The sequence below is a fragment of the Xyrauchen texanus genome, chromosome 14, assembly GCF_025860055.1.
Source record: "Xyrauchen texanus isolate HMW12.3.18 chromosome 14, RBS_HiC_50CHRs, whole genome shotgun sequence".
In the NCBI taxonomy this organism is placed as follows: domain Eukaryota; kingdom Metazoa; phylum Chordata; class Actinopteri; order Cypriniformes; family Catostomidae; genus Xyrauchen; species Xyrauchen texanus.
Genome location: NC_068289.1, coordinates 10,345,277 through 10,368,052, shown reverse-complemented (window position 1 = coordinate 10,368,052; position 22,776 = coordinate 10,345,277). Strand labels below are relative to the sequence as shown.

At 37.5% G+C, this 22,776-nt stretch overlaps 1 protein-coding gene across 1 annotated transcript in view; it reads left to right on the top strand.

Moving 5' to 3' along the window:
* pard3bb (par-3 family cell polarity regulator beta b) overlaps positions 1-22,776 on the top strand; it is a 463,809-nt gene that overhangs the window by 107,087 nt on the left and 333,946 nt on the right. The window contains exon 3 of the mRNA XM_052143015.1: positions 767-950. Coding sequence (XP_051998975.1) covers positions 767-950 — 184 coding nt within the window. The remainder of the gene's footprint in view (positions 1-766; positions 951-22,776) is intronic.

Sequence of the window (22,776 nt, the reverse complement as noted above, 5' to 3'; positions counted from 1 at the left end):
AGCAGTCTGTTGTGACTCTCAGCTGTGATGAGCCTTAATGCTGAAGTTGTTAGTTTAAAGTATTTCCTAGCTTAAGTAATGTAATAGTAATACAAGCGATCACGGAGGGCTGTTCTATGTAAACAATGACTAACAGATTCACTTCACATCACTAACTGGCTCATATTACACACAAAAATTATCTTTTGCCACCACCTGCTGGCTAGCATATGTAATGTAAAAAAAAAGAAAATAGATGTAAAAAGAGACACATAGCCTACATTAGCTCTTAACACATATGCACTGCTCTTACACTTAAGTTTAGGACGACAAACACAAGCTGAGTGTGACACAGTGAAGCGTCAGAGTGCTGATGGTGTCAGACAATCAGTGCTCAAGGAATGTCTCCGTCCAATCAGATTCAAGGGACGGAACTAACCGTTGTATATTGTGTAATACATAGTCAATTATTCTGCTAAGTAATATAATTCATGAGCCTAATTGTAGTCCGTTTGTGGTTGCCTGTAGTAACATGGCACATTAATATAGAATTAATCTTATATTTGGTCACAGGTGGTTATTTTACAACTTTTCTAACATATCTCATCCAGTCAGAATTTAGATCTGTTTTATGTCAGTCGAGTGTTTCTTTGTATTGTAACGTTATTTGTCTCTAATGATGGTGATTCTGTCTGCGTGTTTATACTTAACCATCTGTCTATTGTTGTGGTTTATTATGTCTGTTGTGTGGTGCTCTGAATCTGAGTGCGATGTGTATTACTTACAGCTGATCGCTGTGTACGAGGAAAAGGAGGCCCAGCACAGGGGCACCATGAGTCCCGGGAATGTAACAGGGACTGGGAGCAGCCTAACAGGACAGTCCAGTCCTGAACCATATGACTCTGAACTTGCCTGTTTCCAGCCAATCAAAGGAGGAGAAATCGAAGTCAACTCATCTGTCCTCAAATCTAGTACGTATCCAAAAGTGCAAAGTGTTTCAAATCAAAGTATTTAGAGAGAAGGTAAAGTAATGTATCAGCATTAAAGAAACAGACTTGTGATCAAAGCTCTTTGTGTGGTTCTGAGTTAATGGTGAGTGAAATAATAGACTGTCACTATGAAAAATGATATTGTATGGTACAGCTGAGTCCTCTTTTAAGCTTGAAATGCTCTGACTCACTCATGTGACCGTGAACAAATGTACGTAGTTCCCTGTGTTACAGCACTCTTTGAAATTAATCACTTTTACAGTGCTCAACCAAAAATGAAAGTTCTGTCACAATTTACTCACCCTCATGCCATTCCAAACCCATATAGTTTATTTTCTTATGTGGAACACAAAGATGAATTTTTTTATGAATATAGCGGTCTGTCTTTTTTATACAAATCTTTACAAAACAAAGTGACTCAATTTAACGAATTGTAGTATAATAGTAGCCCATGTGGCTTGTGCATCATATTCAAAGTTATTTGAAAGTAAATTATAGGTTTTGTTAAGAAATATCCCACAATTTAAGTCATTTTTCAGTGAACAACTATTCTTTTAGCCAACCTTTCATCTGATACCTTTAATAAAATTTGCCTGGAAAATTTCACAATGAGAAAATCATTGCTGCTGAGAATTAAGAATGTTTTCTATTCTGATATATAGCTTTTTTCCATTTATTTTGTGCAGTACATTAGAGTTTAAACAGATCAGGACTTGAGGAGACTTTTTTTCCCCCATATATATATATGCACACACACACACTCACCTAAAGGATTATTAGGAACACCTGTTCAATTTCTTATTAATGCAATTATCTAATCAACCAATCACATGGCAGTTGCTTCAATGCATTTAGGGGTGTGGTCCTGGTCAAGACAATCTCCTGGACTCCAAACTGAATGTCAGAATGGGAAAGAAAGGTGATTTAAGCAATTTTGAGCGTGGCATGGTTGTTGGTGCCAGACGGGCCGGTCTGAGTATTTCACAATCTGCTCAGTTACTGGGATTTTCACGCACAACCATTTCTAGGGTTTACAAAGAATGGTGTGAAAAGGGAAAAACATCCAGTATGCGGCAGTCCTGTGGGCTGAAAATGCCTTGTTGATGCTAGAGGTCAGAGGAGAATGGGCCGACTGATTCAAGCTGATAGAAGAGCAACTTTGCCTGAAATAACCACTCGTTACAACCGAGGTATGCAGCAAAGCATTTGTGAAGCCACAACACGCACAACCTTGAGGCGGATGGGCTACAACAGCAGAAGACCCCACCGGGTACCACTCATCTCCACTACAAATAGGAAAAAGAGGCTACAATTTGCAAGAGCTCACCAAAATTGGACAGTTGAAGACTGGAAAAATGTTGCCTGGTCTGATGCGTCTCGATTTCTGTTGAGACATTCAGATGGTAGAGTCAGAATTTGGCATAAACAGAATGAGAACATGGATCCATCATGCCTTGTTACCACTGTGCAGGCTGCTGGTGGTGGTGTAATGGTGTGGGGGATGTTTTCTTGGCACACTTTAGGCCCCTTAGTGCCAATTGGGCATCGTTGAAATGCCACGGCCTACCTGAGCATTGTTTCTGACCATGTCCATCCCTTTATGGCCACCATGTACCCATCCTCTGATGGCTACTTCCAGCAGGATAATGCACCATGTCACAAAGCTTGAATCATTTCAAATTGGTTTCTTGAACATGACAATGAGTTCACTGTACTAAAATGGGCCCCACAGTCACCAGATCTCAACCCAATAGAGCATCTTTGGGATGTGGTGGAACGGGAGCTTCGTGCCCTGGATGTGCATCCCACAAATCTCCATCAACTGCAAGATGCTATCCTATCAATATGGGACAACATTTCTAAAGAATGCTTTCAACACCTTGTTGAATCAATGCCACATAGAATTAAGGCAGTTCTGAAGGTGAAAGGGGGTCAAACACAGTATTAGTATGGTGTTCCTAATAATCCTTTAGGTGAGTGTATATATTATATAATATTTTTTTTTTATCTGGGCTTGTTTCACCTCTGCTTGATGTAATGCACACCTCCAGTACAGAAAAGACACTCCTATTTCATCCAAATGTCAGAGAGTTTGTGTGATTTAGAACATGTTTACACACTGAAATGAAACCTTTGGTAAAATAAGCTAGGGAATTGTGTGTATATTTGTACTTAAGTGTGAGGTCTTTGTGTCTCCTTGTAAATCTGGCCTGTTGTGTTTTAGGTTTCATTGTAAAGATAGACACGGGGGCTTGTAATGTTCAGTGTGCTGATAAAGTGGCTTTTTTCTTCGTGAGCCAGACATTTCTGGGAAGTGCTCGAGTTTCTGTGTCTCTACATCAAGGTGGAGATGTCAGTTAAATGAGTGATCTTTTCCTCTTTCATTCTCCATGCTTGTAAATATGCCGTTTGTCACGTCGATGGGGTCTGACATACATCTGAATCTGGATCATTTGTCAAGAAAGGAGATCACACACACCTCTGTATACAGATGCACAAATAAAGTTTGTGCGGGAAAAGAAAGTGGTGAGCATTAGGGCTTGCAACTCTTAAGCAAGCACACAAAACATACAGAATATGCTCTTGTGTTCAAAACATCTAGACGGAGTGTAACCGAATGGATCAGATCTCATGGTTCTTGAGGTGCGTTTTAATGTACAAATTAACCAGAGACTCAGTGATGTAGATGCTTGGGGTTAAAAAGCCTGAATTAGCAATGCATTACTCCCACAATCAAATCTGGTATTCAAAATCAAATTAAAACTGGCAATAAACAAAAATAAATAAATAATAAAACTCATAAATTATATGATGCGAATTGAAAGATATTGCAAGCCATTGAATCACAAAAGATGCTCTTTGGAACATTTTAAAATCATGCTGACATGGATCACCAGGCCTTGCTCTTGTAGAGCCCATGCCAGTTCAAGTTAATGCATTCCTTAAAGCAAAAGGGGGGACATATCAAATGCTGGGAAATTCTGAAATATTTTTAGCTTAATTTGTTACACTAATAATAATAATAATAATATAATAATAATAATAGTAATAATAATAATAATTTTTAATAATAACAATAATACATTTAAAACATTACATATGTTAACCAGCAGGTGGTGGCAAAAGATAATTTTTGTGTGTAATATGATCCAGTGAGGTGAAGTGAATCAACTTCAGCCGTTTACATACAACAGCTCTTCGTGATCGCTCGCTACACAATATTACTAAAGCTAGGAAATAGCTTTAAATCGCTTTAAATGAACAACTTCAGCATTACGGCTCATCACAGCTGAGAGACACAACAGACTGATTAATTACACAATGGGTGCTGTTTAAAATGGCGGAGGACATTGCGGTTTCTATAGTGAACGAAACTTGCGCACCGGCTACTGCGAAATAGGGAGAAATACCCCCACTTGGATGTTATTTTTCCACTGAGAAAGCTGATCTCCAGAAAGCTGACCGCATCTCTGCTTGGGTGTGGTAACAGTGTATTGCACACACTCAGTCTCTCTCACTCTCTCAAACACACACATACACATCTATCCTTGTTTATCCAATAACTAGGTAGAAACAGCACAAGTTGTGATACTATTTCTGAAGTGAACTTTTTGAATTACTAATGGAGGCTTGGATGCATCATTTGTTTTGAACCAGCAACGGCAGATTCTTATCCGCCGCGTAATAAAGTAGGTTCCATGCACATGCGTTTTTATGGACCGTACTCAGTTTTTCCTAATCTATACCGCAAAAAAGATTATGGTTAAAACTTTAAAGTCTTCGTATACATAAGTCAGGCATGTGAGGTATAATTTGAAAGCTTAGAATCTGACCTTTTCAGGGATATCTATCACTTATGCATTTATGTTACGTAAATAACTAAATAAAACACATTCGCATTGAAAATTAGCCCCACCCTAGAGGTAATGGGGTATAAATATTTGTTTGAAAACAAAAGACCTTCACATAGCACTTAAATGGACAAGTCATGTATCAAATAACATTTTTCATTCTCAGGAATGTGACTACAGTTAATTTTGTTGCCTTAATACCACAATTTGAAAGATGTTCAAAGAATCATAAAGTGAAATATGATTTCTGTAAGTCATCAAATACAAATGTCTCTTTTATTCTGCGATAACTGCTGCTACTAGCCCAAGCAGCCAAAACTTTATATCTGCTTTTAGATTTAAAAGGGAGTTTTCTATCAAATTAGCCATTTTGTACTTGTCTGTGAGCTTGCTTGGCTAAATAATCCAATGTTATATCATAGATGTCCAGAACAAAATATGCCATCCAAAAGGACAAGCATGCAAAACAATAATCTGAAAAATATATTTTCTACTGTTGATGCAAAAATTTTATATATCATCAAAAAATTTTAGGATCTCTGCTTTAGATTGAGCTTTTAGTCCACTCAGAGGCAGATCAATTCAATGAAACAATGAGGGTGGTGCTTGAACTGAAAATTAGAATCTGTGTCAATGGACGAGCATATATGTGAGGGCTTAATGCGTTAGAGTGCCACCTACATTTCAGATCTGTATATTATGATGGAATGTGATTGAGAAAACAAAAAATCTAGTGCTTGCTGCCATCTAGTAGAATAATATGAGACTTTTCAAAGTGATGTAGAACCGGAACCAGAATTACGTGATTATAAAGTTTAGTTTATCATAATTTATTAACACATACAATATTATTTATGAATAATTGGTGTCTCTTTTTTTATTATTTGGGGGGTTCTCTGAAAAATGAGACCAATTTTTGGCAGTTAGTTTACAGTATGTGTGAATGGTGCGCTTTTTTATTTGAGTGTGAAAAATTGCGGGCGGCAGCCCAAAAATGCACACGAGTTTAAGGGGATAGTGTGTATTCTTTTTTCTTTTTTTTCCGCAACATTCTGTCTTAAAAACACAAGACTCAGAAACAACAGCTTGACACTAATCCAGACATTTGCTGATGCTTTTGTACTCTAAAATTGCGTTTTTGTCAAGACTCATCCCTGCAAAGATTTGTCATAAAAAATAAATAAAATGCCTCCCAACTCAACCTTGCTGATAAAAGCATATTAAACTACTCTTTGACATCTGGCCGCTTAGCCTGACAATGCTGGTTAAGTTGTTCTCTTTTGCTGGTTTTAAAGGGGTTTTTGGCACTTTTCAGCTATTGTAGTTGACCAGATAAACAACAGCTTTGCCAGGCCGGGAGGCCAGCTAAGAACACCAAACCACATTAGGGTGATTAAAACGGTTTTATTCAGCAGGGAAAGCACACAGACACACACCCTGGTATTTCCCCAAATACCCAGCGTATGGCCCGACCTGCCTCTCTAAGTGGATTATTCCTCCAATCCAAATGAATGCTCAGCATTCAACCATCCATGAACAGAGGAAGAATACACGTCTTTACAATCCAATCAGCCACCTTTCATTTAGTTATATGATGACCTGTGAAATCCAGCAATGAGAGCAGAACTCTAATTCTATTTTATGCTCTATAGGTTTGTTTTATTACCCCAATTAATTCTCGAAGCAGAAAGGCAAAAAAAATCATTTATATCATCGTTTTGAAAAGATTGCTCACCGACTGTTTAGGGCAGAGCAGGGAGGAGTGAATTTAAAATAGTTTCGCTTCACAAGGCCTGAAACGTACTCCACAGAAGTATAATGCTTCTAGCTAAGCAAGCTTGATTCATAGCGCTGCACAAGATTTCAGCATTACCATTAAGTGGAGCTATAGCAAGCAATAACACCCTCGTCTATGGCAGTCATGGCAGAGCAATAGTTTGAAGAGAATCTTGTAGAGCAACTTATTATAAAGCTCATACCTTTTAAACCTGTCTCCTTTTGCCAGAATTTGCCAAACTATGTCATTTACGGCATGAACCTTAACTAACACGCTCAAGATTGTCTTGAAGCTATTGCAGTTTATGCTAATGCTCGCTATAGCTCCCCATGTGGCAATGATTAGAATGAAAGGTGCACATGCATTGTGGTCAGGATTGGTGAGTTTTTTTTTATCACAACAGCATATACCAAATTCCTTTTTATGTTTGTGCAGTGGCACCATGCTTGTACTTGCATCTGCATTTGCACACTTGCATAGAATGTTTCTGCCTTAGAGTAAAGAAATATGTATCTTTCCAGAATTTGAAATTGTATGTTTGCTATTGGTGGGCTTTTTTGGGCCAAAAGCGGCTGTTTACATGTTGAGTCGATGTGTATGTGAACTCATGGATCATTTAAATTTGATTTGACAGGATGTTGTTTTGGCACTTTGAACTGTTTAACACAAATATGTTTGCAGTAGTGATGTGTGCTTTGATAAGCTCATGCCCAGAGGTCTGTTGAGACCAGCAGTGTCATCTGGAGTGTGCCGGGGAGTAGACACACATATTCCCCACATACTCTCATCCTGAGTACTTTATAGTGTGCTGTTGATGCAGTGTATTTAGTTAAAAGTCAGCAGCTCAGGCCTCCGCTGAGGCTATATAAATTTCAGCCAATTTTTAGGCAAGAACTGTGGCTATACTTGACTATTATGGCTTGAACCGTACAACTTGTCATGAATACTAATATTGGTATTAGCAGACATGATAGAAATATAATACATTCATTTATTTGTTGTTTATTTTGTTCTCAGTTGCAAAGCACAATGCTTCACAGCATAATATTTTTGGGTGAATCTCTTGAAAACATGTCCACGCAATATTTAGTACACCGTAAGTTTAACAGCTGCCGCTCCCAGCTGACACTGAGCGTGACATGCACAGCAAGTTGCTCATAAGTTATGTGTCATCAAAAAGTATATAAAAAAAAAAACAGCTCATTCAAAAAACCGTCAACGTAAGAAACCTGCGGTTGCGTGAGACTTATAATAATCTGCTTTTGAGTTTTTAAACAGCTTTGCAAACAGCACTTGTGCACATGTTCAAAGCCGGTAATAAAGGCGATAAAATTTACATGCAAAGTGAAATGGAGAAGAGGACAAAAAAAAAAAGTTAATGTGCTGTTCGGTTTTTACTCAAACAGCTAAATAATATTGGATTATGTAGGCTGCATATATCGTAAAACCAGAGGTCAGGTTCCTCTCTTTGTGGGTATCATATTGTATCTTGAAATTTGTGTATGGTTACATGCCTAGGATAATATTCATGCAATACAAGTCAGTGTGTTCAAACACTTTCAAGGGTAATCCATATGACTCAAGTGGTTTAATCTGTCTTTTGAAGTAATACTATAATTTTTTTAAATGATTAATATACATATAAACTGCTACGTATAGGCCTAATGTTTAAAGAATATGATATTATTTTTTGCACCACAGTGATGAGAATAAATATACTTATTTACCATCATATGCAATGAGGGAGGGGGGTCTCATTCTATAGACATGTTCTTGACATGTTTTGTGACATTTATCCCTTCGCTGCATGCTTATCCAAACATATTTTTAAAGACCCAATCTTTGTGCTTTCAGGCACCCTTTTAAAATGTAGATGTTCTCACTTTCTAGTCACTTTGCAGCTCCAAAAACAAATACCATAGTTCATATTGGAAATCACAGAATCAAGCCATCCCTCAAAACATACCTACAGGTGATATCAGTATGCTTGAAAGAAGCAAAGCAACCAGTCTCCAGAGCTTAAAGAAGGTATTTAAACACTAGTAAAACCTAAAATAAAAATGTTGTCATCATTTACACACTATGTCATTTCGTCCCATACTATGACTTACTTTCTTCCTTTTTTCAACATCCAATAGATGTCTTGTGGAATTTCCAAGCTGTTCTTTTCAATATATTCAAAGTCAGTGGTGATAAGTGACTGTCAAGCTCAAAAATGTACAAACATATCTTATTTTATGTATTCATAAGATATTAAATATAGCATACAAGTTGTATGTGTTATCTTTTATGATGTTTTTATGTTCAGATTGGAGCTTGATAGCCAGTAGTCAATGTAAGCTATCATTTTATGGAAAAGCAACATTTTGGTCATTCTTTATAAAACAACTCCTTTTGTGTTCCATGGTAGAAAGACAACCACACAGGTTTGGAATGTTAGTAAATGATGACATCATTTTAATGTTTAATTAACTATTCTTTTAGTTGTGTTGCTCAACTGCTACAAGGCTCTATAAATACCACAGTATTTACAGAGTAAAGGCAGCCCTTCATTGATCTTCTCTTATAAAGGGACACTGTTTTATTACTGCAAAAATCATTCTGGTTGTTTCACATTTATACAAATATTTTCTAATGAGATGTCAGCTCCTGTTGGGAGGGATAGGTTGTGTCTTTGTGTGTGAATAAATACTCACACACATTTAAACATGCAGCTCTTTGGTTATTTGGCACCCATATGCTTGAGTTAAAGCCCAAGAAAGACAGTTAAAAGACTTTAATTAGTTTGTCACACTGGAGCAGCCATTAGACAGTTCTCATCACTCATTTGACTCACATTTAACATTAAGTTGGAGAACGCTAAAATTGCTAGTCATTTTTCAGTTGGAAATAGTTGGGATGTGAAAATTGGAAAAGCTTCTCATTTTGAGAGGAAGTGACATCGTTGGAATCCTGAATAATTACTAGCACATTCCTCAGTTTATATGCAATCCTGCACAGCTGAAAATATGACTGTTGTTGAAACTTTTTTTGGCATATCACTTTTTGAAGTTTGGGGGTAAAACTGTAGGTTGGGTAACATGTTAGAAAACTACATAGAACATAATTCCCATACTTCCAGTTGTGTTATTTCATAGTTTTGATGTTTTTGCTATTATTTTAAATTGTGTTGGTGATGGTGGTGCACCATTTAAGAAATTTGAAGCCAATACCAATCAACAATATTTTAACCGTGATCCGCCAATACTAATCTGATCACCGATATTTATTTTTAAAGTACACTTTGCCACACTTTTATAATTTATATGCAGCAGTTATATGTTTATGCCACACAGAGTTCCTGCTAAGAAATCGTTTTGCCATCCAACGTGTCTGGGAATTATAATGTTTGCTAGACAAATTGGAAAAAATACGGTCATCTCATTTCAGTGTTTTTTTTTTTTTTTTGTAATTTAAAAATGTTTTATTGATTCAAAGAGGAAAAACACACCGAATCATCATTTAACTTTTAACCCCTACTAATATCCCTCCCCAAACACCAAACCCACCCTAACCCGAACAAACACCTCCGTGGTCACAAAATACACACAAGCAAACAAACCAAAAAAAGAAATAATTATATATATAATAAACATAATAATTAAACTAAATTTCTCTCTCCTCATCCCTTCCCGAGAGTCCCCCAAAACCGCCAAATACCTAGCCCACTTTCTGAAAAACAAGTCACCAAACTCCAGCCTTCTGCCTGCCATCTCCTCAAAAGCTGCCACCCTCCCCATCTCCGCACACCACTCTTGAAATGGTGGCCCTCCATCCGACTTCCAACCCCTTAAAATAATTTGTCAGAAAACTCAATTTTTTCTATATTTGTCCCCCAAATTTATGACTACCTCATCGCCCAAAATACAATTCTGGGGCAACGTAAAATTTGAGTGCCCAAAATGTCACACAAAATCTCCAACTTCTGATTGGCATCGCCAGCAGGTGGGTGTGTCTTTAAGACCAAACCTATATAATCTATGTAAAATCTTAAATTACATAAGGCGGACCCTTGCATCTCAAGATGCAGACTTGACATTTTTTAGAATCCTAGTCCATACTCCTTCCTCCATTACCAAGTTCAAATCTTTCTCCCTAATCTCTTGATAGAAGTTAAAGCTCCATCCCCAAAACTCTGAATTAGCAGGGAGTAATACACTGATGCCTCATGACCATTTCCAAAAGCAGTAATCACCTCTCCCAAAGTTTCTGCCACTTTAGAGGGTTGTGTGCTACTCCCAAAACAATACAGGGCAGGTGGCGCAGCTGTATACCCATAGCACTGAGATCTGTGAATACTAAAATGATGAATCCTCAAAATTATTGAATTCTCAAAAGATCTCAACACTACACTCTCATACAGGTCACCGAGTGTAGTAACCCCCCTCACAATTCACTCTGACCTACAGAAAGGGGACTTATTAATATGTAATTTAGGGTTCAGATATATGCTTGAGGCAACATTTAAACAAACGTCCGAATTAAACACACTGGACACTTTTGTCCAAACCACGTGCAAATGTGAGATAATTGGGTGTGACTTATCTTCTCCGGTTAGTTTGATAGAAATGCTTTGCAATGGCGATATAAGGGCAATGACTTCCTGTTCAATAGTGTCTCTCTCAGGTGGAAGCGACCAATGAGCCAAATGTCTGAGACCGAATGCATAATAATTAAACAAAATCTTGGGTAGGCCTGGCCCACCTTTGTCAATCAGCCTATGTAACATGTTGAAATGTAATATGGGATGTTTACCATTCCAATTGAAGGGCTTCACTATGCTATCAAATTGCTTGAAATAAGAGAGGGGGACATCTACAGCCGTGGCCAAAAGTATTGGCATTGACATACATTTTGTGTTTTGCAAAATGTTCTGCTTCAGTTGTTGCGGTGTTGATTCACATTGTTTCTAGATTATTGTGCAGAGTGATCAGATGCATTTTATAGAATTGCAAAAAGCTTAATTGGCCAGAAATGAACTTTATCACAAAAACCCAAATTACACAGTTTTTTGGCCCTAGCACAAAATGACCAGCTAACATAATTTCACTAATCATATCAGCAGCACCTGGGAAAGTGTGAACGAGTACTAGTCAGGTGAAATCACTCTATCATTCTGATTGGATTATATGAGCAGACTGACACAGAAACTGTATCGAAGGTGTGTTCCTCCACAAAACAAATTTCAGCTGTTAGTGGAACCAGCAAATATAATAACGATTATAGCAAAAATCCTAATTGTCGATTATTGCCCTTGATATTGTAATTGCGATTAGTAATATCGATTCAATTTTGGCGTCACAAAGCAGCCGTGTGGTTCTTCAGAGTAGCAGATTTCACTGATGGATACGAGGCCATTTGCCTCAGTTGTTGCACTTTGGAAATTAAAAACATTAGTTTGCTATCAGAGTTTGTGCAATTCGTGAAAATGTTAAATCTACTAATACCAGCTGTATGGCAAATGGGTCTTATTAGAGCAAACGCGATAACAATGACAGTGATTCCTGAAATATGCTATTCATGCCATATTCTTTATGTTGGCTACACCTCCAAAACAAACATAGAATAGTTAAGCTGAATTACTTTATTGCTATTTTTTACAAATCAAATTCACATTGGCCCACTATTTAACATGACTAAACAAATCTGTTTTTCATTTTTGATAAATTGTACACAGAAATCGAGCAACGCGACAAACTGTCCCATTACAATAACTACTTTTACTCACTGCAGGTTTACACTGAAACAAACTCCAGCCAGGCAGAACCAGCACAAAAAGAAACAAAAAAGCCCAGCTTCCTCGGATGTTCAAGTGTATGTTCTGCGAGACAGCTCACTTGGAGGCACGTGATAAACACACCATGACTACCTCAGTCCATTGATTTAATGAAAGACATTGCTTGTTGTGGGCATGTAAATATTTTGAAGCCATCCTTAGTATCTATTCTCAATTTGGCCAGGAAATTCAGTGTAAAAGCGACCCTTCATTGATGCAAAAGTTTGATTCAAAACAGAAATAGAGGGCAAAGCAAAAAGCTAAACTGCAGTTTGCCGCATGTTTTCATTCACGAAGAAATATTAATATAACAAAAATAGTTAGGTTATTATATCATATAATTCCTCACCTTACCTCATTTCGTTCTCTATATTTTTATTAATATTTTCCTTGTAGCAATAAAGCATTTTGCTGCTGATGGGAAGTCCTCCAGAAGACAGCAACACAAGGCTATTTTAATGCGTTTCTGAAGTGAGAAACTTCTTACTGTGGGTATGCGAGACCGGAATAATGCAGGCTGCTTTTGACACTGTAAAATGACATTATATTTACATAAATTTTGAAATTCTAAGATTTAGTTGAATTAAAAACAGTTATATATAGTTCTGTTGTCACTTTCAAAAATTATTGTGACATATTGCCAACCAGTAAACAAAATAAGAGCATCACACACAGCTGAGATATGTTCAAAAATAAGATATATATCCACTACAATTTCCAAACTGCTCCCATGAGAAATCATTAGTGTATGATTTGTTTACAGTCTTTGGAATTTTGTTGTAACTCAAATGACTAATTATAAGGCAACTGCTTGAAGGTGTGGTGCCGTTATTGAAAGTTTTAAGTAACTGCTGTTATTATTGGTATTAGTGACTGATTAGAAATTCAGAGCACCTGGAGATTGCACATGTTGGAAAGTGCAACTATCTCTATCGCTTCACACACTGTCTGACTGTTGCCACTCATATTTTTACATCCGTTTGCAGTATTGTTGTCCTCTGTCTTTAAGTGTACATTTCATTTTGAAGTGCTCATCCCTATGCCCTATTCCCTTCAAAGACTTTACCATCCACTGTGAGAGCTTTGGAAGGCTGAAAGGTGTGGTGTTCTGTAATAACGTTTACTGAGATCTCACGTTTTTAGTCATTTTTATCGGAAATTCCATTTGAAACAATCTTACAGCATGTCTATCATGATTGTTCTCACTTTGAAGTGTCCTTCTGGGAGGGATTTAACTTGTTTTAAATGCAGGGTAACTTTACAGTGAGTCATAATTACTACCGTAATGACTCTTGAAAATAGGCACCTTCATAACTATGATTCACAGATTTACGATGACAATCAGTGCATCCCTATGTGAAGAGAATCTCCTTCTGCTAAAAAAGAATCAGACTTCTCAATTTTACAAATCAGTTTTGGATTATTTGTTTTAAACTCTTCAAGACAATTCCCTACTTTATTTTGAGACTGATGTCTCAATCCTTTTTAGGCTTCTCCAGGTTTTTCTCATCTACGCTGTCTCTAACCTTAGGGTTTTTTGTTGGATGTTGGACTGTGAGTAACGTGTCCCTCAGGAGCTGTTGTTGTAAATTACCTCTGGCACTCTCAACCTCTCCCCATTGACCATGTGCACAGGTCTCTATCTTCCATCCTGACCTTGCAGTCTGCTGAAGTACCGGCACTGATGGCCAGTGTAAACATCTCCGGCACAATCTCTCGCCTAATCCAAAACAGGCCACATGGCAGCAGAGTGTCTAACGTAGCATTTGTCATGCTGTCAGGCGTGAGATGGGACAGAGAGAGTGAGGGATGAGAGGAGAGAAATGGGATGCGGTGGAAAGAAATAGGACAGCATAAAGAGACAGAGACAGCAGGAGAGAAAGTGGGTGATTGTGATTTAGGGCAAGGCAGATGAAGGAGAAAGGAAGTGCATGCTTTAGCTCAGAGGGCTCTTTTCACTGCAGGGTTTCTGGCAAGTGTCACCTGAGGCTTGGTGGTTAAGATCAGTGTTTGGCCTGCATGAGGAAGTCTGGCAGAGAGGTTATCTTTAACACAGCCAAACCTGTACACTTTTATCACCCCTGACATGTTTATGAATTGTTCCATGACATAACTGTAAACTCCCACAGTTCCGGAGGCTCTATGAAAGTGTGCAGAAATCTTCAAAAATCCAATATAGTCAGCTACACAAAGGCCTGAAACATACTCTATACAAGTACATGAATGCAAACATTTCTAGCTTGATTATATACGTTATTTTTTCTAAATGTGTAAGACTGCAATTCAGTAACACAAGTTTGCATTTCACTCTTAGTGTTACCACAAGAAAGTCTTCTTTTAAAGTGAGTCTTCTCTTTCGGGTCAACTATTCTCATGGTGGAGCATCAGTTAGAGGAGAATACTGCTGAGCAAGTTAGTTAAAGTTGATATGCTTATAGCTAGCAAGCTGAATGATAGCACCTCTGGTTTAATGGCGCAGTCATTTGAAGGTAACTCTATTGCCCACCTGAGTACTGAGGTTTGTTACTACCACAACATGCAAGAACGCACATTAAAGAGGTGAAGACATGCCTTTTTTTATTATTTATATATGTTCCTTGAGGTTCACTTATAATATTAGTGAAGTTTTTTGCACAAAAAACACTCATGTCTGTAAACATGATAATTTCCCCCATATTCTGACCCTTTTTCAGAAACACTTTGTTTTGGTGCTGCCTCTCCGTTAACCCTCTGGGGTCGACGGATGCGCCGGCGTGTCCTGCTGGATTTTTTCGTCATTACAGCGGAAACAACTTCAAATACTCCATCATTTTTGCACATGCAGATAAGTGTAAGACATCATTAGAGAATAGGCGAAACAAGCACAAAGAATGTGTTGATTCTTCCACATAACTGTCCAGAAGGTGTGTTATTCCACATAACAAACTCCAGCCGCTTTGCGAAACCAGCACAAAAAGTAACAAAAAGGCACTCTGTTTCCTTGGACAGTCAAGTGAATGTTCAGTGAGTCAGGCCCTCTTGGCTGTTACATGAGTGCAACAAATGCCCTAATCATACCAATTTTTGCCAGACATATTCCACAAAACAAACTGAAAATGTTCAGTGAGTCAGGCCCACTTGGCTGCATCGAGAGCATCACAAATTGACTTACTCATTCTATTGACTTTTTGAAGGACATAGCTTGATGTGGGCATGTATATATTTTGTGGCCATCCTTAGAATCTATTCTCAATTTGTCAGTGCAAAAGCGACCTTCTGTTGATTTAAACGTTTCTTGCAATCCTTGTATCGATAACTTTTCACTCTTGTTGAATTCGCAAGTCTGGGAACAAGAAAATGCTGTGGTTCTTCCAAGAAAGCCTTCCTTTACTCCTCTCCTCACGTAACACATGATATTTATCGGATGATCTCAGAAATGTCTCCCTCGGCAGATCTCTGAGCCGGAACTCTGTGAGCTCACTCGATTTCCAGCTTATGGCCTGTTATGTCAAGCAGACTCTGGAAGAGTTTGTCTTGGTATTTCACCATATTTCTGCCGCATTCGTCCTCAGGAATTACAACAATTCAGACGTTGTTTCACCAACTTTTCCCAGATGCGTTCCAAGTCTGCCTTGGTCGCTATGGGGTTAGCAGCTAATTCCCTCTCTGATGACTCAAGATAATCGATCCATTTCTCATCATCCATGTTTCTGGTATTTACTTTTCAAAAGGAATTTTTCCATAGTAAAGATCAATCTTTGTAGTTCTCTAAACATAAAGAACAGTCTTATTCTGTGGAACATTGAGGTTTTTTAGACTTAATTGCAAAATCAGCTTTTTAAGTAATCTCAAATACAGTTTGTAAATGTAAGTCACAGGTTTTCTTTATCATTATCTCTGCTCAGTTGGAAGTCAGATTGTCTCTGTCTATAATCACGGTGAGAGCTAAATATATATATATTTTCTCAGAAGACCCTGTGTTAAAGGTATAGTTGACGCAAAGATTCTGTCATTATTTATTCATCCTCTTTTCATTCCAAACCTATATGCTGTTATTCTTTTACAGTGTTACACAACAAGCAACATTTTGAACAGTGTTTATGTTTATGCAGCTCTCCTCCATAAAACAACTGTTTATTGTGACCACAGCTGTCATGTTACAGAAAGGACAGATACAACACCATAAAATTTGTTCTCTTTCTCTCTCTCACTCACTCACTCACTCACTCACTCACTCACTCACTCACTCACTCACTCACTCACTCACTCACTCACTCACTCACTCACTCACTCACTCACACACACACACACACACACACACACACACACACACACACACACAAACACGTGCACACACACACACGCACACACACACACAATGGCCACCCTGTACCCCTAAAACACATTTTGAATGATCAGATTAAAAGGAGCATTGATTTTTTTCCCCGTTGTTGTTTAGTTTCATCAATAACTCCAGATTTAAGTGCATCCAGGGTGTTCTTTCAATAAGAATCAATACTTGACCGTACAAATATTTTTGACATATGCCCATACATTTTCTTTGGGTTTGGTGAGACCCCAGGGGTTTGATATCCAAAGGTCAGATCTCTTTCCTAGTATCACTTTAGCATTCCATGATGTCCTCTATGAACCATCAGACACTTTTATTCTGGATTGGTAGCTCATCATTGACTGTGTTTAGATGCACAAAAATAATCCAATATTAATCAGAATTCAGTCATATTCAGATAATATAAGCATCTTGTAAATGCATCCATATTAAGCCAGTATTCTGGTGTCTACAAATATTAACAGGACAGCTCGCATTATTTGGAATTTCCACTGTAACTGAACATTCATTTATACTGCGTATGCACTTGTCCAAACAAAGATCATTCTGGTTAATATTAATAGAGATAAATAGAGATAGTAAAACTGCTGAAGCTATGAGCTATTTCAGAAACCCATTTTTGCATTAAGGAGGAAACTATTTTTTATTGCCATTTTACAAACATTAAAATGTCGACCTGCATTTTGGAACTCATCTTACCTTTGTGCGTAATTTTCCTTGCTAATTAATGAGAATAAATTAGTTGAGTAGTTACTGTCCAAAACTACTAAAATGCATCATGATAAATGGTAAGAAAGCAAGCATCTTTGTTATTTCAAGAAGAGAATAGCAGGAGAAGAATGTACATGTCTGTTTATTTAGATAATGCTGATTACGTATATAAAGAAATATTCCTAAAGCTGTGAAGTTTGTAAACCTCTTTTTCAGAAGACGTAGCAAGAGTATAGACCTTAATAAATAAAAATTCTGTGTGTGTGAATATCATTTTTTTGGCAAAAAGGACATTGCCTCTTTTCTGTTTACTTTTGTTTGTACACACAAACCGTAAGAGTGAAGGATAGATCATTCATCCAGCAATAAAGAGACAAATAAAGACAGACAGTGAAAAGACCCCCAGGTCTACAGTTTTTAGACCACAGAGCAGAACGTCCCCCTTGTCTCTGGCATCGTGTCTCCATCTGCCTTGATCCCTGAGTCCAAATTTACACCTATCATCTTGCAGACACATCATCTGTTATGCTCACCTTTAATGGTCTTCGGCTCTCATCTGACCAATAGTATCCTAAGCTGCGTGATCTAAAAGCAAAGTAAGACTGATGAATCATCTAGTGCTGCCAAATCAGTCAAATAAGTTGGAGTCTAACAGTTATCCACTGAAGCCATCATGGTAGGCTAATCGCACATGACTGAGGGGCCGTTTATACGACAACGTTTTCAACTAAAAACGGAAAACTTTTTATGCATTTTGGCTGTTCGTTTACACGACAATGTACGTTTACATTGTCTCCGTGTAAACATACAAAAACGTGAATTTGTGAAAACTATGACGTCATGCTCACGCATATTGTGTGTTCAGTCTATAGGTATGATCTTCGAGAACTTTGTCCTTTCCTCCAAGGCGAAGAGACCAATATGAGATCCCCAGTTGGAGTCCTTAAAAAGGTGGCGTGCTTTATAGTTCAGAGTCACTTGTAGTAATAAAGTAACCTCATTGTCCGTCCAGAAAAAATAGCTTGATGCTTTTGCCATCTTCATTGTTTGTATTCACCACTCTGTGGAAGAATGCTTATGTGCGCAGGCGTGTAGAGTTTCTTTACAAAGTGACATCGCCAACTACTGGCCTGGCATGCATCTTTGTAATGTAAATGTACCCTGAGAGTGATGGATGTTGTGGAGTGGTGAGGAGGAAGGCCAGTGTTTCTAATTGTGCTTAAGGTGTTCACTCTTGTTCCTTGTCATTGTGTGACATGCTGCTGAGTAGGGTTGCACGGTTTACCGGTACTAACGCAGTATCGCGATACCAAAATTTGTATCATATATTAGCATCATCTTGTTGCTAATTTCGGTACCTGTCATTAGCAAAACAATATGATATGTGACAGTTTTGAGATTAAATCAATGACAAATTGAAAATGAAATAAAAAAACCTCTGGACATCATTAAACAGCAGAAGGATGTAATTTAATTATATCATATACAGTCACATGCGCTGCACGCTGCAAGAGGTGCTGCTTTGTTCATCTGCTTCTCTCTCACACACACACACACACACACACACACACACACAGTCACTGGCACGGGCACACGTGTGTGCACACACTCAAACAAATGCAGCACACACTCAGACAAATGCAACACACACTGCTGGTTCTTAATTTTCATTCAGTGTGTTTAGAGTATAAACGGTGCCGCACGGAGATTTCAGTTCAAGAGTCGTGATAGGATTATCCCAGCACTAATGGAAAGCTTGATATAACTAACCCAAAATACAGGAAGAACTCAAATGTCTGTCAAAATAAAAGTCCCGCTTACATGAAAGCTCTATTCAAATGGATGCATGAAATTGAAGACAGAAAAATTAACTACTGTATAAAAAATGTATATTAAAAAAGTAGCAATAAATACTTATAAATAAATATATTATTAAATGGTTGTTTTAATACTATTATTATTATTATATATTTCAATATCACAAATGCAAGTGTTTTATGAGCATGTTGTGATTCAGCCATTAGAGCCTTGTGCCACAGGTAATCAGATTTGTTTTCCATTAATGTTTTCATTAATACTGTGTAGCTCTGTTGTGCAGCATTTTATTTACCAAAACTGCTGACATGTGATTGGCTGATTAGATAATTGCACGAATAAGTAGGTGTATAGGTGTTCCTAATAAAATAGTTATAGTGTTGAAGTAAAACATTTGTGAATACATTTAAAGTAAATGTATATAGGAAGTAGAACAGGATTTTCCTTTTTCAGAATGTTCAAAATAGGGTCAACTCTATAGACCTAAAGGTTTGCAATGAAAAACTCCCTACTCTGTCCTCCCAGCCATTTATGCCAACATAAACTGCATAAATAAAAGAAGAGTTTTTATGCCATTTAGAATGTAGAGATAGTCATTGTATTGATATTGTCATATTTGTGTCATCATATAGGCTATCGGTTTAAAATAATTATAAACTGGTCTACCAGCATCAGTCTGTATTTCTGTATCGGTGCATGCCTAGTATAGAGCATTACATAAATGTTCAGAATCAGCACACACTCCTGGTTAATACAATGTCCTTTCTTTGAGTTTACATTGTAATTTATTAAACTGTTTATCTGTATTCATGCACATGAGCTGTGTTATTAGGATACTTTTGTTGCATTAAGAGGACATGCATCTCTGTTGGGCTGTTTGTTAGATGTAATTGACTGAATGGAGAGGAGTCTCACACTGACTGTCTCTCTGAACAGCTGGGGGTCTGGAAGGGCCAGGCAGAGAACTGTCTGCTTATTGTTCCTTGTAAGGAGAGCAAGGCTGAGGGGCATTTAGGCCTGTAGATCCTGTGCTTAAATTGGAAGTAGAGAGTAAGTGAACAGCTGGGAGGTTTGAATGAAAACCCAAGAGATGGACACACTGCTTACCCCCTGCTGGACTAAGGAAAGACAAACGTCACTATTACCATTACCATATTTGCCAGAATTTAAGTTGTGTGCTTTTCATAATCTGAAAGATCTTGCGACTTAGTTCAAAATGACTTACTTACATAATATATATAATTGATGTCAACCAGTCAAACATACTGCATTCTAAACAAGTATGCTTTCACACAAACAGAAGAAAACATATGGTAGAAGTTTTTTTAAATACAGCAAGTTTAAATATTCTGTCCATTGTAACATTATTGTTCTAACAAACTATAGACTTGTGTCAAATGCAACTCCATTGCGATACAATGTGTAGGTCCTGGAGTAATCTTCATAGAGCACATTTTGACATTAAGCAGCTGAAGGGGAGTTGGGTGGCTGCTCCCGGGTCCTACTGCCTGCCAATTACAGTTGTACAGTTTTTATTAGCTTTGGTACTGTTTTCACATGCAAGTGGTACATTTTAAAAACTCTTAGTACAAAGCACCAAACTGATCACACTTGTAACATTTACATTTATGCATTTGGCAGATGCTTTTATCCAAAGCGACTTACAGAGCCCTTATTACAGGGACAATCCCCCCGGAGCAACCTGGAGTTAAGTGTCTTGCTCAAGGACACAATGGTGGTGACTGTGGGGATCGAACCAGCGACCTTCTGATTACCAGATTACCAGTTATGTGTTTTAGACCACTACACCACCACCACTCCGTAACAAAGCTAGTTGTTCTTTCAAAACCTCCTAACACGCTTTCATCGGGGTTTTGTTAGTTTCCTTTCGTATAATCTCTGGCTACGTTTATATGTTCACCAATACTCTGATAATTGCAATAATCTGAAGGAATAATTCGATTAAGATGTTTACATAATTTGTGCCTACCACTTCAATTCCGTTTACATGCAACTAGCCATTACTTTGATTATTTGCTGAGAAATTTTATGTTTTAATGCTTTTTTTATAAATTAATATTTAATAATGTTGCAAATATGTCTCTTTAAATACAGTTTGGCATAGGGAAAATTGGTCTTTTTGAACAATTTATTAAAAGAACCACTTCATAAGTCATTTTTGACTGCACTGGATGTGCTGTCTGTTTTGATTCACTGAACATAATCTTTGTTTGTCAGACTTCACTGGTTGCTCTGCCTCTTTTGATTCACTAAAAATAATTGGTTCATATGAATCATTTGTTTGTGAATCAGAATGCACCAGATGGATGCACAAACACATTCAAAGATGTATTTCCTTCCCATTATTTTGCGGCATATGGTCTTTTTATCTCCCCAACATTCAATTCAGACTGCAAATGGATATCCACAACTCAAGAAAAAAATCTGTTTCTTTTGCCATGGGGCTGTAGATGGGGGAGCACCACTGCTGGAAAAGGGTGCATGGAACTGTTGTTTTACATGAAGCCTGAAAAGTAAATGCAGCTTCATCTTTTTCACAAAGATTTCGAACCTGTGCTTGATTAGAACATAATGTGTCTGCAGAACTGGTGCAGGCGCACTTTGGTCAGATTGGAAGAAATGCGATTGAAGCGTTTACATGCCAGTATAAAGTGATTAAAACAAGAGTACTCCACATATCTCACTCTGATTATCATTACTCTGATTATTATCATAATCACAATATTCTGTTTACGTGACCTATAGTTTAATCGCAGTATTGCCTTAATCACATTATATTCACATTATGATGGTGCATGTAAACCTAGCCACTGTCAGAAAACAAGATTATTGTGATTTGTAATGAGAACAATTGGTTTAATCAAACAAACACAACAGAATGAGGATCTTTCAATTTAGTAATTTTATCAGTCTCTTCATTCTGTAGCAAACAATTCAAGATACATGTTACAAATTAATCATAAAGATGTTGAACATGTTTTACTGTACTGTAAAGTCAGTATGAATGCATGGAAAGTTTACCTTTTCAGATTGGGGTGAGTAATTACATTTACTGTACGTTTAGTTATTTAGCAGACACTTTTATAGTACCCAAAGTGACAAATGAGAGAGACTCACAGATTTGTCACAGTCTTGTAATTTTCTTTACATTAGTTAGGCCTTTGTTTACTAAATCACATAGTCGACATTGGGACAATGATGACCCAGATGTCATTGGGCTTAACAGTTCCTGCCCTATTCCTCCCTCTGATGCCCACCTCTCTGACCTCTCTGACTGGCCTCCAGTATACAAATGAATTGTCTTCCTTGCAGTCTATCCTGCTCTGTTTATAAATGGCAAATTCTCATACACACACTCTAAATTTATACTGTATGTTACATTCTGTAAACAGTAGAAGTTACGTAGGATATAAATAAGGAATATTGTAACAAATTCATTATGCTTTGTTATCCTCTTCTGAACATGTGATTTACTGTAGATGTCGATA